Below are 15,790 nucleotides of genomic sequence, written 5' to 3' on the forward strand. Positions count from 1 at the left end.
AATTGAATTCTAGTTGTAGACCTGAACTCAGTGTGGCAAGTATGCTAATAACGGTGTCAAAGTATGTAATGTTGGTTGACTAGAGATTATTTTCAAAAATCACAAGTGTTTCCACACTATCTTTCCAATGCATGCCCGACTCAAGTATGTTGTCAGTGTTGTCCTTCAAATGTAGCCAACTTAAATGATATTCTATTCTCAAAATGTCAACTCTATAGTATTGAATTTTGAAGTATCAGTGAAGATTAAAAATATAAAAAACCTAGTCGCTATCTTCTGGTGAAATTTGGATATTACTTCATTTAGGTCAAAGGTTTCGCTTCTGCATCTAAGTTTGATGTGACCATGATTGGATGATAAGCTTCCTGCCAAATATTTTCGGATGATTTGTGTTCCCGGTTATCCCAATGGGTCCTTTTCAGTGATTACAACAGTGAGTTTCTTCCCATATATGACTCTAGCGCAGCCAGAATTTTTGCTTGCTGAAGGTGATATCTACATGTGGTGGAGTGAACAAACAACAAAAGAGACATTTAGAGATAATTAGTGATTAGCTGACAAAGGTTAATAAATAGATTAAGTTGCCATCATCCTATCTTCGGCTACAAAAGTTGACTTCACGGATAAGCCCTTCAAGCCCAGAGATAAAAACTCACTGATTGTTTGTTTTACTAACGAAGTCAGCACTGATTTGGAGTTGATGCTTGTCAGTGGTTGACTTTGTCTAATTGACTTTCTCATTTCGTTATGGCCAGCTAAGTCAGTAGTGCCTGTTGATACTATACTATCTTTGTTTTGTCCAGAAAGAAAATGGTGGCTTGAGGTTTTGGTTTTGTGGGGAGATGAACTAGACAGAATTCTCACAATGTTTTATGTCTTTGAGTTATAAAGGAAAATTATAGAAAACATACAGGAAAATATGTCCTATGTCAACTTCCTTGTGGATGTAACTGATCTATCCAATATTTTCTCAAACCGTAAAGAAAATATAAATCCAAACTTGGTTATTTATTTAGTTGCGACCGTTAGCACATCTTACATGAATTTTGGTTTAAGCTTAGTTCTTTCTGTCATGACAGATGGACAAAGCTACATTACTGGCTGAAGTCATCTGCCAAGTAAAGCAATTGAGGGCAGCTGCAAGACAAGCCAGTGAAGGTTTGCACATCCCAATGGATGCTGATGAAGTACAAGTTGAAATACTCGAGCACAATGGTGGTGATGGTTCTCTCTTGTTGAGGGCTTCACTTTGCTGTGACTACAGGCCTGATCTCTTGTCTGATATAAGGCAAGCAATCAATGATCTTCATATACAAGTTTTGAAAAGTGAGATTTCTACCTTGGGAGGCAGGGTGAAGACTGTATTCTTAGTCACTACCGGTGAAGGGGACAACGGCTATGCCGCACAATTGGAAGTTCTCGTGAGTTCGGTTCGTGCAGCTTTGAGTAAAATTCTTGATAAAGTCTCTGCATCAACAGAGTATGCTCAAGAACTATTTTCTCCTCGGAAAAGGCAACGAGTTTCTTAATTTTTATTGGGAAATGATGCATGCGAAAGTAGACGGCTCCAGAGTCTTCTTTGTTCATGTGGCAGCCAGCAAGGTTGATTTTCGTGTATTTTCTCCGTGAAGAATGCGTTTTTTCATTGTTTTTATGGAACTATTCTTTGCGGTCATCTGCTTGTGAGCTCCAAATTTACAGAAAGGGGCATGTATTTACAGTGGTTATGAAACTTGTTTGATGTATCCGTAGATGAGCGGTAATTATTGCTGCTGTGGTCGGAGATGGTAGCTTTCTAGTTATATGCAATGGAGCTGCCCATGTTAGCTTTTCTTCTGTAATACTGTAATAAAAGCTGAAACGCCGATGATTTAGATTTTTGGGTATACAGATCGGAAGTTTAAAGTTCCGGACAGGTAGCACCAGTGGTCTAGTGGTAGAATAGTACCCTGCCACGGTACAGACCCGGGTCGATTCCCGGCTGGTGCAGTTGCATTGGTTTGCGGGGATAGCTCAGTTGGGAGAGCGTCAGACTGAAGATCTGAAGGTCGCGTGTTCGATCCACGCTCACCGCATTACGATTTTTTGCTCTTTTTAAATATCACCCCAGTAGTGGAGTGTTTGAACGTTTGGCCAAGGTGGACCAATACTATGTATCTCCCGCTGGCGCAGTAATATTGCTTGCGGGGATAGCTCAGTTGGGAGAGCGTCAGACTGAAGATCTGAAGGTCGCGTGTTCGATCCACGCTCACCGCAACTACAATTTTTGCTATGATTAAATACCTGTATCTTAGTGTTTGAACCTTTGGCCAAGCCGCACCACCAGTGGTCTAGTGGTAGAATAGTACCTTACCACGGTATAGACCCGGGTCAATTCCCGGCTGGTGCAACATATAATTAATTTTTGCTGCTTTCTCCTACAAAAAGCTAATAAGTGGATAATGGTCATGGATGGTTGTGGGGGCTACAAGAAAATCAAAATTCAAATCAGCACTCAAATTCCTAGTGACTCTCCAAATGTGTGACAAAAAGAAAAAGGTAAGGACAACATTTTCCTCTTTCAAAGTGTAAATAAATGGCATCCAAGAGCAAAAAGTTAAACCACTGTCTCTCTTTTAAATGAGATCATTTTCAGCACAATACCCGCCCGTGTCAGATGATACTCTCCAATGACATCATAACCTTTTGGACAAAATTAAATGGCTAGGAGGAGATTACATTGTGTCAACTTATAATTTAAGCCTCATTTACTTTGTAATGGGATTAAACCATCACCAAATAATGCATGACAAAATTGAGGCTATGTAGTCATGAGACAAAAGTTATATTGTGTTTATTATTGAATCAATGTGTAATTATTTTATCTTATGTTTACTAATGTTGCATAAATTCACAACAAAGTTATAAAATCTCAAAATTACCCAACAAAAGTAACTATTTTTACATATCAACTGAACTCAAAGAGCTACTAAATATCATTTCATTCATCAAAAAACTGCCAGACTTACCATTATTTCTGTGCATGTTTTTTTTGTTATTTATGCAAATTGCAAGGACAAAGAAGTCTATTTGCACATAGAATAGATGACTTATTGGGAGAATAGAATTTTATGCAATTTTTTTGGATTGTGAATTCCACCTCTTTGAGTGATATTATAATGACTCATTATCATTTTATTATATTGGGCTTGTGTCACTTATCATGGGCTCAACAAAAATAGAATAAACGTGATATTGAGGTTGATTAGTTCGGATATCCAGACCAATCCAACTAAATAAATGAAACCTTAATCAATACATATTTTCTTATAGATAGAGTTCAGGTGTTAGCCCCTCGAGGCATCAACATATTTTGGGGTGGCGGGGTTGAGCGTAGCGAGCCTTAGCATAGTGCAACAACATGGCCTAATTAGCAAAATTTGTTGAGTGATTGTGTTCAAGCTTGGTCCCTTATATTTGTAATTGAGCAATAAAATATAAGGTTCGACATTTGGCCTAGAAACTATGTTGTCTTTTATGTTTCTTCGACAGTCGTTTCCGTTTCTAACTTATTTACATGCATTCTGGGTTAAGAACCTAAATTCAAAATTTGAGTAGTAATAAGAGTGACAAACCACGTCAAGAACAACAATACATTTTTGTATTAGGCAAGTCCCTGTGGCAGTGGGGTACACCTCATCCCACCACCATGTTTCCTTGCCCAATTCTTTAAGATTTTAATCCAAAAAAAATAATATTGTCACCGGCCACTCAATGAAGGAGAAGTAATATGTGAGTAATTAATGTTGGCCAATTCTTTACAGTTTAATCCAAAAACTACCATCTCACTGTGGACTCTTGGATGGATATTGAATCCCACGTCACAAAATCATCGACTAGGTGTTTGGCTTCATGGAAATATGGGGTCAGCACGTGTGAAATATTTGTTAAAAACCCGTATTCTTACAGATTTATAGTATTTCTAAGTTTCTTCCCTCATCAATAGTAAAGTTGGAAATTGAAGATATTCATCTAAATCTATAAAAATCTACACTATTTACTTAATGGAAATATGTCCGAATGAAATTTGACAAAAAGAACATTTCATTATGTTTGTAGAAAAGAAAAAGAAAATTTTCTAGCTAGTAATTTCGCTTATATATATATATATATAGAATTGATGGAAAATCATTGAATAGTGTTATTTATTCATCTCTTCAGGTCCACATAAATATTGATAGTCGTGTTACCATCTTTAAAAGTTTGGAACACAAAAATCTTCACGTAGCCGACCAGAATTTAATTATCAGTTTCGATCACATTTTTACGTGTATAATTACAACTGTTTGAATTAAGTAGGCATATATATTTATTAGCATCATTAATGCTGATTAACACTTAACATGATCAGGGGTGGGTCGACCACCTACGTACTAATACAACACACGTGTGTTGTGATCAATCTTATGTAATTTGAATTTATTACCCTAATTAATGATCTTCATTAATTTTGTCTTGAATTCTGAAAGCATGGAACCTACAATATTGCAGGCTGATTAGCTGTAAGGTGGAAACCCCCGGACACTATCTTTATTTTTAATCTCTCAAATCCAAAATATTAACAAACCCCCCACATGAATATGTACCTTCCTATTTATATTAATATCATTTTATATTCTTATTTTCTGAAAAATTCCCACAACTATTAATATTTTCCAGATTAATCACATTTTCTCACATCATGCCTCATGTATATGAGGAGGAAAGTCGCCGATTTTTCAGGAACGCCAGGCGTGTTCTCATTATTCAACTTAATTCTCACCAACGATTAATTAATCTTGTTGGTTATATATCAAGATTGAAGCTTTTCTTTTCTTTTTTTTTCCAAACTACTGATTTTTTAAAAATACGAGAGAAGAGTAAAAGGGCAAGATTAACTTTCAAGATGCTAATCTCGTTAATTAGTTTTAATTCAATTTTCTCGACAAATGCTTTTTCTTTTTTTACTCTATACTAATATGAAATAAAAGTTATTTTTTACATACTACTACTGGTTTGTGACACCCTAACACTAAATTTTAAAATATTTATTTGTTTCAAATAATCGAGAGTATCTTTTAACTGACGAGATACTACCATATTTATACTTTGCTTTCACCCAAATAAATTGATTGCGACAATTCATATCAATTATATTAATTTATGATCGTAGGGCCGTAGTACTCACTTTACTTTTAATCATATATTGATTTTTGTTTTAAAAACTTAGATCGAATATATTAATTGTATACACATAAATAATGAGTGTCATGTTGGTAAGTTAAAAAGAAAATAGTAATTATTAGGCCATATCTCAGTGATACCAATTATAGCTCAGTAAAACCCACAAGAACACAGAGGTACCTGTAGGAATTCCACAACTTCAGATCCCATATAGTAATATTTTCAGGGTATAAATTTGCATATCTGTACCAGAAATATTCTTTCATCTCACTGGAGTTAAAACAGACAGGTTTCTCAGGCTGCATGTGCTTGCTCTCTCTCTCTCTCTCTCTCTCTCTCTCTCGTGATTTCCTACAAAATCTCTTCCTCCTCCTGTCCGATTCTTAACTTTCTTCTCACAAAAACAGAGAGTCTCAAACACGGAGAGACATCCAAGAAAAAAACCCAAAAACATCAGCCTGCCAGAATTTAGATTGAAGTTCTTGAAATATATATTATGTCAGCTCCACAAGCACCAAAAAGGTCAGATTCTCTCGCAAACTGGTTCTTTACCTATACGAAGCTAAGGTTCCTTACTCGCATGCGAAGGTTGCTTTGCTTAAACGCTGTCAGACGACAACAACCACCGCCGGAGAAAGCTGTGGATATAGATACGGGTACAGATAAACAAGCAAAGAAAGCAGAGGACGTGTACATGGCAGGAAAATTGGAGGGTCCTGATGGTTGGATGGTGGCTTTGCAAAGGTCAGTGAAGAGGCTCCACTTCGGGAATTGGGAAGAGAAAGAGGTGGCGGCAGAGGAGATAAAGAAGCTGGCCGAACAAGACTTGAAGCGGCGGAAAACTATAGCGGAGCTCGGTGTCATCCCCCCGCTGGTTGCCATGGTTGGCTCGGAAGTGGTGGCGCGGCAAAGATTGGCCGTTCGAGCGTTGATTGAGCTCGCGAATGGCTCTCTCACGTAAGTTGATTTTACCCATACTTGCTTCGATATTTTTTTGTTAATTCGAGTCTTTTAGCATACTTGATTGAGTTGCACCGGAAATCGAAAAAGGTGTTACCAGTTCATGATTGGACCTTTAGTGGATGAATTCTGTCCAGAACTCAACTTCCGATTCTTGAAAATCGGATTATTATCCCGAATCTAAAACTAAATGTCAATCAACTCAATTTCAAATTGATGTCTTTCCGGTTGCAAGAATTTTGGGGGAAGAGGAACTGTTCCATTAGTTGCAGAATGGTATATTTTAAAAACCATTTTAATGTGAAGATGTACTAGCATCTAGGGTGGGTCTTTCAGGTTCGAATTTTCTGTTACAATCGTCTTCAGTTCCTATTTCATTTAATATATATGTACGTATATTTTTATTATTTAACGATGTAGGAGTTTAAAATACGATTTAAAAAAAATAGTTCAGGATTTTTGAGTTTAATTTCAGAATATGGTACTGGAGCGGGGTGGCAAGATGTGATTGAATATTGGGCTATCCGCACAAGAGATAGTGGTCGAGGCCCAGTAGCTATTATTGACTTGGAGTGCAGACTGAGCACTTGAGTTTTCTTGGTCTATGGCCATTAGCCTGGTTCCGGTGGCCCCCCGCCCAAATAGCTGACATATTTTTCCGCCGGAGGAGGCAAAGTCTAAATTCCTGTTTATGGTTTAATCAATAATAATCAGATAATATTATGGTTTTTGTTAATTGATGACACAAATTTGAAATAAAAGATTAAAATAAATGTTGAGTTAGACACTTACAGAACAATTATCAGTGAAAGTTCATATGTTTTTTGAAACCCATGATAATAGTTGTAGATGAGATTTAGCGTAGCTGTTGTTTTTTGTAGCTTGAGTTGTAGCCTTGTAGGTGTTTGAGAAAAGGGCATCCATCAAGAATTTAGAACCTGATTCACTGGCCCTCATTCTCAAAGGCAGATTCAGCTTAGAGAATCATGTCGGCTTCTCCCTTGCACGATCTCTTTAACTACTACAATTAAAGGAAACCCCCACGTAGTTTTGTTCGGTATATATATAAGTTGTAACTTTAATATTCCAGCTTTCCCTCCTACGTGTATATGTGTTTGAAACAGGCTGCAATAAGAAATTATGTACACCGACACTGTGTTATTAAATGTCTAAATTATTCCAGCCGAGGCTTATTTTAATCTATTTCATTGAATTTATATATATGAGGGTTGTCTTGTCTCTGTGATTAACGGCATTCTTGTTTTTCTTTGCTCTTGTTTCAGGAACAAGGCGCTAATGATGGAAGCAGGACTCATATCAAAACTACCCGGAAACGTCGCGGTCCTGGAGGAAACAGCTAGGAAAGAATTTGCACAGCTTCTCTTGTCTGTGTCAGCCCTGGCCAACACTCCATTCTCCCACACCTCAGCAAGAATTATTCCCACTGTAGTCTCCATTCTTGAATCAAGCTCAAACACTATTGAGACCGAAGAATTATGTTTAAGCACGTTGTGTAATCTCTCTTCAGTTCTAGACAACTGCAGAACTTTGATTGGTACTGGGGTTGTCAACACCCTCACAAGGTTGGCCTCAGTGAAAGAAGTATCAGAAAAATCCTTGGCAACGTTGGGGAACTTGGTTGTAACCTCAGCAGGACGGAAAGCGTTGGAGCATAATCCAAATGTTCCCGAGGGCTTGATAGAGATCATGACATGGGAAGAGAAGCCCAAATGCCAAGAATTATCTGCCTACATTCTGATGGTTTTAGCTCATCAGAGCTCATTGCAAAGGCAGAAAATGGCTAAGGCTGGAATAGTTCAAGTGCTTCTTGAATTAGCATTGTTGGGCAGTCCGTTGGCGCAGAAAAGAGCTGCAAAAATACTGCAGTGGTTTAAGGACGAAAGACAGATGAAAATGGGGCCTCATTCGGGTCCCCAGATGGGTAGGGTGTCCATCGGTTCACCCGTGAATGAGAGGGATGTCGATGAAGGAAAGAAATTGCTGAAGAAAATTCTGCAACAAAGTTTGTACAAGAATATGGAAACGATCACTCGTCGAGCCAATGGTGATGGGGATTCTTCAAAGCTGAAGGCTTTGGTCATGAGTTCGAGTTCTAAGAGCTTGCCTTACTAGAGAGATTGACTGGCAAAAAATAGCCACTTTTTTGGGTTCAAAGTTGTGTATATATGAAGGAACGAGAGTTAGCATCTCTATCAAAGGGAAGAATGAATGCCCCTACCCTATTGCTGCACTTCTCCTCATCTTCAACTTGTTGATTTTGCTTGTAATTATGCTATTGGGAATTTCTTTGGTCACATTTTTGTTTCTTTGATCTAATTAAATTTTTAAACATATATTTTTTGTCAATAAAGAATCACATAATATTTGATTGGCAGGTTTAACAAAATGTAATTTTCCTTGCATGAAGATTAAAAAATTAACTACAGATGCATTTCTATTATTAGCAGAATTGTCCAAATTGGTACTCAACCTGTATGATACACATTCATTATGAATAGATATGATTGAGTTGTCATCACTCCTACAAAGAGGTCTTGCCTTAAAACTCAGATTCCCTCATCTCCCACCTCATTGTAATAAAAAAAAGTACTGGGGCCGAAAAAGGAAATAAAGGAGAAAATATAGATAAGAGGTAGTGTGGGGGTGGAGAGTTGGTATGGACTATGGTTCCTGCAGTAATATGGATGTGTACGGCCAAACCTTAGCAATTTTCCGTTGATTGATAAGAAAGGAAAGGGACAGGGACTTGGACTCGGGGGAATATGGCGGACAGTTGCTTGGGACCCCCGCTTTTCTTGCCCTCTCATTCCCCTTTAAATACCTCAAATCAAATTCATTATTCAATTCCATTACCATTCTTTCTTTCCCATCGCCATTCTTTTCCTTTTTCTTTCAATTACAGAAATCTCACTTTAATGGCGCCGCCCTTTAGAAATAACACTCACCACTGTCACTGTTCTTATGCTTCCACTGCAGCAAGTAGCAATGCAAGTCAACCATCTTTGCTTGTTTTTTCCGGTATGTTTGTTTATTCTCTCCTTTCTTTTCCCACTTTTTCTTGAGACTTTTTATGCTTTCTTGTGGTTCGTCATGAATCTTTGTTTGGTTGGACTTCCGGTAAAACGAAGATTAGATGTTTTGGGGTGGAAAGGTTTTCAAGAAAGGCAAGATAGAGGGAGGTGTGTTTGAGAATGCAGTTCTTGAACTGTACCTGACGTGCAATACTTGATGTCTAATTGGGAAAGCGCATTAACTAATTTCTTCTTTCTCTTTATGAATTTTCGCTTCTTGGTTTTTTTGTTTCCTAGTATCCTAAAATCTTGAATGAAGATTGCCATTGTGCTTTTAATTGAGTCTTGAAAGTCCGAGAATGGAAGTTCTTACTTATCAATGGTTTACATCATACATAAGATTTCAAGAAAAGACTGAAGATAGTCTAGAAGTTATTAAAGCATTTGGATCGGGATGGATTATTCTGGACTACTGAAAGGCGCATGCACAAGCATGGGGACAGATGGAAGTCCATGCTTTCTTTGCATTTAATATGAATCTCTCTAGTGGGAGTTTTGCCAGAAAAGGTAAAAGAAAGAGAGATAAACTTTTGAAGTACCATGCATTTCTTTGTTTTTGCCTGTATTTTCAGTTTATTTGATTTTTACATGGTGGGATTTTTTCTTCTACATTTTTTTTTAAATAAGTATATTTTAAGTTAGTTGCTTTAGGTTGTTGATCTGTTAACTTATCTGCAGAAATATGTTCTGCCTTATTTTAGTCAGTTGTATGCCTTTTTGTAGAGTTGTACAATACTGAGGGCTCTGAGTACCCAGCTTGGTCATTTTTAGCTTCTATTAATTTAGATGTCAGAAAGGAAAACATTGCTTAAGAAGTGAGAATATCATCATCTGCTTGTTGCGACTCCCCTTTAATGACATTTCATCTTAGTTGATCTTTGGGGTGATAACGACTATTTGGTTGGACTCATTGTCATATCATGCCGGCATTATAAATTGGGGTTTAGACTTTCTTCCAGATGTGTGAGATTTTTGGTGATTTTTTCTTGCTTATTAGCTTCCATAATTATCTGTCTTCAGTAGGTAGACCCTTCAAAACCTGAGTGGGCTATCAGATTGTCAGTTTGGTTGTTAGACACGTCAGTTGGAATGCTCGGCGTATTAACCTTTTGATAGCTTATAGAACACGTGGTTTATGGCAATGGTCTATTACTTTGATATCCCACTGTTATTAGGAATTTACTGTTCACTTTTCAAGATTTGGAAAATTCAACTGCTATCATCCTTTTCCATTATAGTCAATGATGGAAACGATTTGACCAAATAGTCAATGATGCACTGCATATGAGGAGCAGCTTATATTTAATTCTTAGTGGATTATGTTAGTAATTTGGGCACTTACCTTATGTAGCACATCGACGTTAATTCTGCATAATACCTGTCTGAACCATGTTCTCCGTTGATTGGAACTATCTAAAAGCTAATGCAGAACTGCAGGTGGAACTGGCTTTAATGGTGTTGTGGAAGAGCTTAAGAAGTTAACCACCCGTGTATCTCATGTACTCCCTGTTTCTGATGATGGGGGGAGCACAGCTGAGATTGTTCGCGTTCTTGGTATGTATTATCAACTTGATATTTTGATTTCAATCTGTTTTTCTTTCTTAATGTTGCTGTGAATTGATCACCACTTAGACGGCTTGAAGATTCTCTATTGAACCCCAGAGAAAGAGTGATTGTCCTAGATATTTCAGTGCAAATAATTATGATTATGAGCTATTAAATATATGGAATTATGTCTAATTATTTTGCTAATTGAAGTAGGAAATCATATCATGGTACTAATTTTTGCTTAATGATATCTGACATGTTCGTAATTTCAAGTTCCCTGCTTATTTGGTAGATATGTTTGCAGGTGGTCCGGCTGTTGGAGACATTCGGTCAAGATGCCTGAGATTGTCTGATCAAAGTACCACTGAAGCTCTTGCAGTGCGGACATTGCTGGGTCATCGGTTACCTCTTGATGCACAAAAAGCAAAATTTGAATGGTAGTAAGAGTAATTTTGCTTTGGTAATCCTTTGATCTAGGGTTTTTTTATCCCTACTTCATCAACTATATGGTCACTTTTTTCCTTTTCATGTGGTAGTCATGTATCTCTTTTCTACTATTTTCTGCTAGCAACTCGATACCTACTTGCTAAATATGTGTTAGATTAACAAGTCCTATTTCGCTAAGTTGAGAATTCAATAGGTATGATATTGTAGAAGGGAATCATTCTCTATGGAACGGTGTCTCAAAACCATATAGGGAAACTATTCGAGCTTTCCTGGCCTACTTCCAGGATCAGGTCTGTTAATTCTATACTGACCATATTGCTTCCATTATCCAATTCTTAGTCAACTCTGAATTTGAAATAAAACCATGACTAATTATTAACCACCTTCTCTGATTCTGTTATATGCAATTATAGCATTCCACTTTTCCATACAACATCATGTGATCCTCATTTATCTGATTGATGGATTGTCTTATGTGGGATATGCTTGGCATTTATATATAGTAATAAACTGATATGGACATATAAGAGATCGATTTCGTAGTGACATCTCAAGTTTTCGCAAACGTGGTAAGATTAGTATTTTCCAGTTGGCTATAAGACAATGGTCTGAGTAATTTCTAATATTGCAAATGATTTGACTCTCGTAGTTTCCACTTCTCAAGAGAAATGAAAAATAAGTCATTTCAAAACAAAGCTGATTTTTATTATTAATATATGCTTTTTCTTCTGTATGTAGGTTTAGTGAGTAATTCTGTCTGTCTTAACTCTTATGGGTTTTATAATGTGGCTGATTAGTTGAAAACGTCCTAGGTTGTAGTGCACAGGATTTGAAGTTTTAGAAATCTACACATGATCTTGCCTTCAAATTCCCCCAACACTAGTTTGCTAAGTCTAATTACATTTTTGTGCCACTTTTGGATTGACATCACTTCATGTTGTTGTAATCATCTTTTGTGAAATGTCTATAAATACAATGATTCATTGCGGACTCCCAATGAATTCAATAAGAAAGGTGTAACACCACCACCACCATTGCCATTTTTGCTTTTTATGGTTCAAACTCATAATTTATATGGATCAAAATATGAAATTTTGCAGATCCTCAGGAGGTCGGACGAGTTATTTTGTTTCAGTAATGGAAGGTACTTCAATATTCTGGAGATCTCCAATATGCATATTTTTTTAGAATTTAGAATCTGTTCTTCTTCTTGAATTCTAGTGATTGATAGAATTTTCTGTCAAATTTCCATCCAAGGGGACATGTAGGGAGCAGAATTAGTGGAAGGGAAGGCCTTTCTCAAGTTTAAGTTACACAATGCAGTAACAATGTAACATTGAATGTATCTTTTGTTGCGTTTGTTCCATATGCTTTGATTTCATGGGTTTGATGCCCCTGATAGCTGTAGAAAGCATATTAACATGCAACAAGATAAGTATTGTATGCTAAAATATGGAATATGCATGGAGAAGTTCTTTTTAGGCTGTCCTATAAGAAAGTTGACCTAGAAACTCAACTGAATGGAGAACTGACACCAGGAGTAATGGCGAAATTGATGATAAAACATGTGGCATCTTATTTGGACCATGCTAAGTGGGAATCTTCTCAAGGTTATGTTTGTTTGCCACAAGACACTGGCCTCACAAATTCATTTAAGAGTGAACTTGCTGTTTCATTACTGGTCATGCTTACTGTGCATGATGTACTCTGTTTATTACTATCCCCTTCTGTTTACTTTATAATTTTCTCTTTCCTCTCTTGGTTTGCTATATGGAGATTTTTTACTTTGAGAATTTGCTTGCTGTCTGATTTTGTGAATTGGTCAATTACTATTAACTTGTTCTTATCTTATTGCAGTATTGGGAATTTTTTCTTTGCTGGAGCGCGTATATTCTTTCAGTCTTTGGATGCGGCAATCTTTCTGTTTTCACGTGTCTCACAAATTCCCACTGAAAGTCTGGTCCTCCCAGTAATATCTACAAATGATAGGCTTACCTTGGGGTGTGAATTATGGGTATGAAAATCTTTGCTTGTTTCTGAAATAAAAACATTGCCATATAAGTTTGATTGGAAGATAGATATGTTTTCATCATTGGGCTCTAAGTATTGCACCTAAATATGGAACAAGTTTTGGTAAAAATCTTCGTCTTCCTCATATTTTGCTCTAAGATATGGTGGAAACACTGGCAAGCAATGTGTCAAAAGGGTGTGAGAGCATGGTGGTGTCAGCAGTTTTTCTGCTAGTAATAGTTGGTATGTGGTGTTAGTAACATCTGTAATGACATTTGTGCCCATGGTTATGGCGGTAGTGAAACATTGAACTTCAGATAGAAATTTGGGAAACCATGTGGTTGGAAATTCAAAGGTCATACCTTAGTGGTAGGTAATGCTTCTCTTGATAAGTTTTTCATGTTTTAATCTAACTTCATACCATATGAAAAATCTTCCTCCAAAGAAATGAGCAGCAATGTAAAAGAATATCAAAGTTTGGAATGATGTTTTATGATTCTATTTCACTTCTAGGATGGAACAATAATGCGGTGCTTACGGTTCTATTTTACTTCTAGGATGGAACTATAATACGGGGTCAGAATGAAATATCTCATCCAACCGATGGATCTATGGAGCCCATAAATAAGGTTCTCTCTTCCTATCGTTGTTGATAGTAATTTATCATCTTCTTTGATATTGGCATATTGCAGTGTATTGTAAGTTTATTTACCCGATTTGACACTTCTGATGTACCTTGGTTTGGATGGACCAAGACCTCGAAGAATTATTTGACCTTATTGAAGTGTTGAAGATGTTGTCGGCCAAATAACTGACCATTAGCATTCAAATTTTCTGAGGCTCTTTCAGGCTGTTAAGTTTATGGTGAAAGCCTAATTGGCATTTCAAACTGTCTAGATAGAGATTTTATAAGTAGGGTTATTATAGAATTCTTTTGGACTTGATTATGAGTTTCTCTGTCAACCAATGATATTCTCTAAGATTATAGATTTTATATTGGAATTCAGCTTATTCTATCCTTTCATGGTGTGGATATAGTCAATGAACATGACTTGCCAACAATTCTGAAATAGTTAGTTTCAGAGGGTCTTGTAATATACTTGTTTTAGTATTACCACTTTCACATTAAAAATTTCCCTGAATAAAGTATTCTGTTACAGAGTAACTCGTTAGTTCCGACTCTTCCTTCAAGAATAAAGCGGGTATTTTACATGTCCAGTGAAGGCAGCAATTTATTGCATGAGGTACTGATGCTTTTCTTGTTTGTCAATGTACGACATATATTTTTTATCCTTCTTGAACTTATTTTAATTAATATGAGAGACTAGAAAACGATATTATTAGAAATTACGTGAGGTAAATCAAGGACCGACACAAGGTAAGGCCTTAATGGAACAAGCATTTGTATTTCTACTTTTCAAGTTTTCCTATGGGCTTTGATTTATTGTTCAAGTATTTTGATTGCCACATCCATTTCATTATTAAACATTCTGATTATATCTAATTTTTGCTCTGATGAGCATGTAACATCATTACTTTTATCATGCAATTCTTGTCTTTAGCTGAATCAGTTATTTCTTTGATTTTCATTGTTGTAAAACTTATGAGGAATTATTAGAAATGTTGCTTCTCTTGTTTGTCAATGTACCATTCTGTGTGTTTCTTGAGTTCTTTAGATTAGAAGGAGAGAGTGGAAAGTAATATTATTACAATAGATAGAAATCTGTGTTTCATATATGGTATCAGTCGAGCCTGGCTCGTAAGCTTTTACTAGCTAGCTTGACTCGAGCTCCAGCTCTTTGTTGAATCAAGCTGGAGCTAAGATGAGTGTGTTTGGCTCATGAGCTTTTCTATTCTAAATACTTATATTATATATCTATATATTACTTAATAAATTGTTAATTTTTATTTATTCTTGTATATTCTATATTATACTAACATATTATATATATACTTGAGTGTGTTTGGCTCATGAGCTTTTCTATTCTAAATACTTATATTATATATCTATATATTACTTAATAAATTGTTAATTTTTATTTATTCTTGTATATTCTATATTATACTAACATATTATATTTATGCTCTTTTCTTTTTTACTATTGTTATATTACCTAAATATATTATTACTTGTTCTTTTAATATTTTATATTATTGTTATTATCAATTAATAATTAATGTAATTTTACAGGCATATACTGTCAATAAACAAGAAATGCAAGTTATCCACTGAGTTAAGGGGCAAGAAAAGATGTTCAGTAGAATGTATTCATAATCAGCCATTGAGCCAAGCTCAAGCTCAAGCTCAAAAATATTTCCCGAGCTTGACTTGTTTGCACACCTGAACCAGACTTAAACCTTTGTTATATTTCTCTTCACATAGCAATTTTTGTTTGTCTCGGATATTGAGAATTTATGACATGAATTTTATTGGAAAAGTTTGTACTTTTAGGTCAGAGGTTCAGGTACCTCCTTATCAAATTTCCCATATGCTTTTCTTGAGCAGGTCTTTCCTCCTGCGAATCCAACCG

At 36.2% G+C, this 15,790-nt stretch overlaps 3 protein-coding genes and 3 non-coding genes across 6 annotated transcripts in view; all 6 read left to right on the plus strand.

Annotated features, from left to right (window-relative positions):
• Positions 1 to 1,882, plus strand: part of LOC105167861 (transcription factor bHLH30-like) — a 3,535-nt gene extending 1,653 nt beyond the window's left edge. The window contains exon 2 of the mRNA XM_011087700.2: positions 1,080 to 1,882. Coding sequence (XP_011086002.1) covers positions 1,080 to 1,529 — 450 coding nt within the window. The 3' untranslated portion in view covers positions 1,530 to 1,882. The remainder of the gene's footprint in view (positions 1 to 1,079) is intronic.
• Positions 1,920 to 1,989, plus strand: TRNAG-GCC. Its single transcript has one exon. It is a non-coding gene; the product is annotated as a tRNA-Gly (tRNA).
• On the plus strand, positions 2,003 to 2,075 carry TRNAF-GAA. The gene has a single exon. It is a non-coding gene; the product is annotated as a tRNA-Phe (tRNA).
• On the plus strand, positions 2,184 to 2,256 carry TRNAF-GAA. The gene has a single exon. It is a non-coding gene; the product is annotated as a tRNA-Phe (tRNA).
• Positions 5,454 to 8,302, plus strand: LOC105167862. The gene is made up of 2 exons (XM_011087701.2): positions 5,454 to 6,159; positions 7,446 to 8,302. Exons 1-2 carry the CDS (start codon positions 5,699 to 5,701, stop codon positions 8,293 to 8,295), a joined length of 1,311 nt encoding a protein of 436 aa, XP_011086003.1. The 5' UTR covers positions 5,454 to 5,698; the 3' UTR covers positions 8,296 to 8,302.
• The window catches only part of LOC105167865 (uncharacterized protein YNL011C), a gene marked incomplete in the record, with an annotated part of 10,579 nt that continues 3,539 nt past the window's right edge, over positions 8,751 to 15,790 (plus strand). The window contains 8 exon segments of the mRNA XM_011087704.2: positions 8,751 to 9,201; positions 10,692 to 10,808; positions 11,107 to 11,239; positions 11,443 to 11,539; positions 12,350 to 12,393; positions 13,107 to 13,263; positions 13,817 to 13,888; positions 14,420 to 14,503. Coding sequence (XP_011086006.1) covers positions 8,946 to 9,201; positions 10,692 to 10,808; positions 11,107 to 11,239; positions 11,443 to 11,539; positions 12,350 to 12,393; positions 13,107 to 13,263; positions 13,817 to 13,888; positions 14,420 to 14,503 — 960 coding nt within the window.

The sequence above is a fragment of the Sesamum indicum genome, linkage group LG8 (genome assembly GCF_000512975.1).
Source record: "Sesamum indicum cultivar Zhongzhi No. 13 linkage group LG8, S_indicum_v1.0, whole genome shotgun sequence".
Lineage (NCBI taxonomy): Eukaryota > Viridiplantae > Streptophyta > Magnoliopsida > Lamiales > Pedaliaceae > Sesamum > Sesamum indicum.

Coding starts and splice junctions, on each gene's coding strand:
- LOC105167862 (XM_011087701.2), top strand. CDS start 5,699: ATGTCAGCTCCACAAGCACCAAAAAGGTCAGATTCTCTCGCAAACTGG. Junction 6,160..7,445: donor CTCGCGAATGGCTCTCTCAC/GTAAGTTGATTT, acceptor CTCTTGTTTCAG/GAACAAGGCGCTAATGATGG.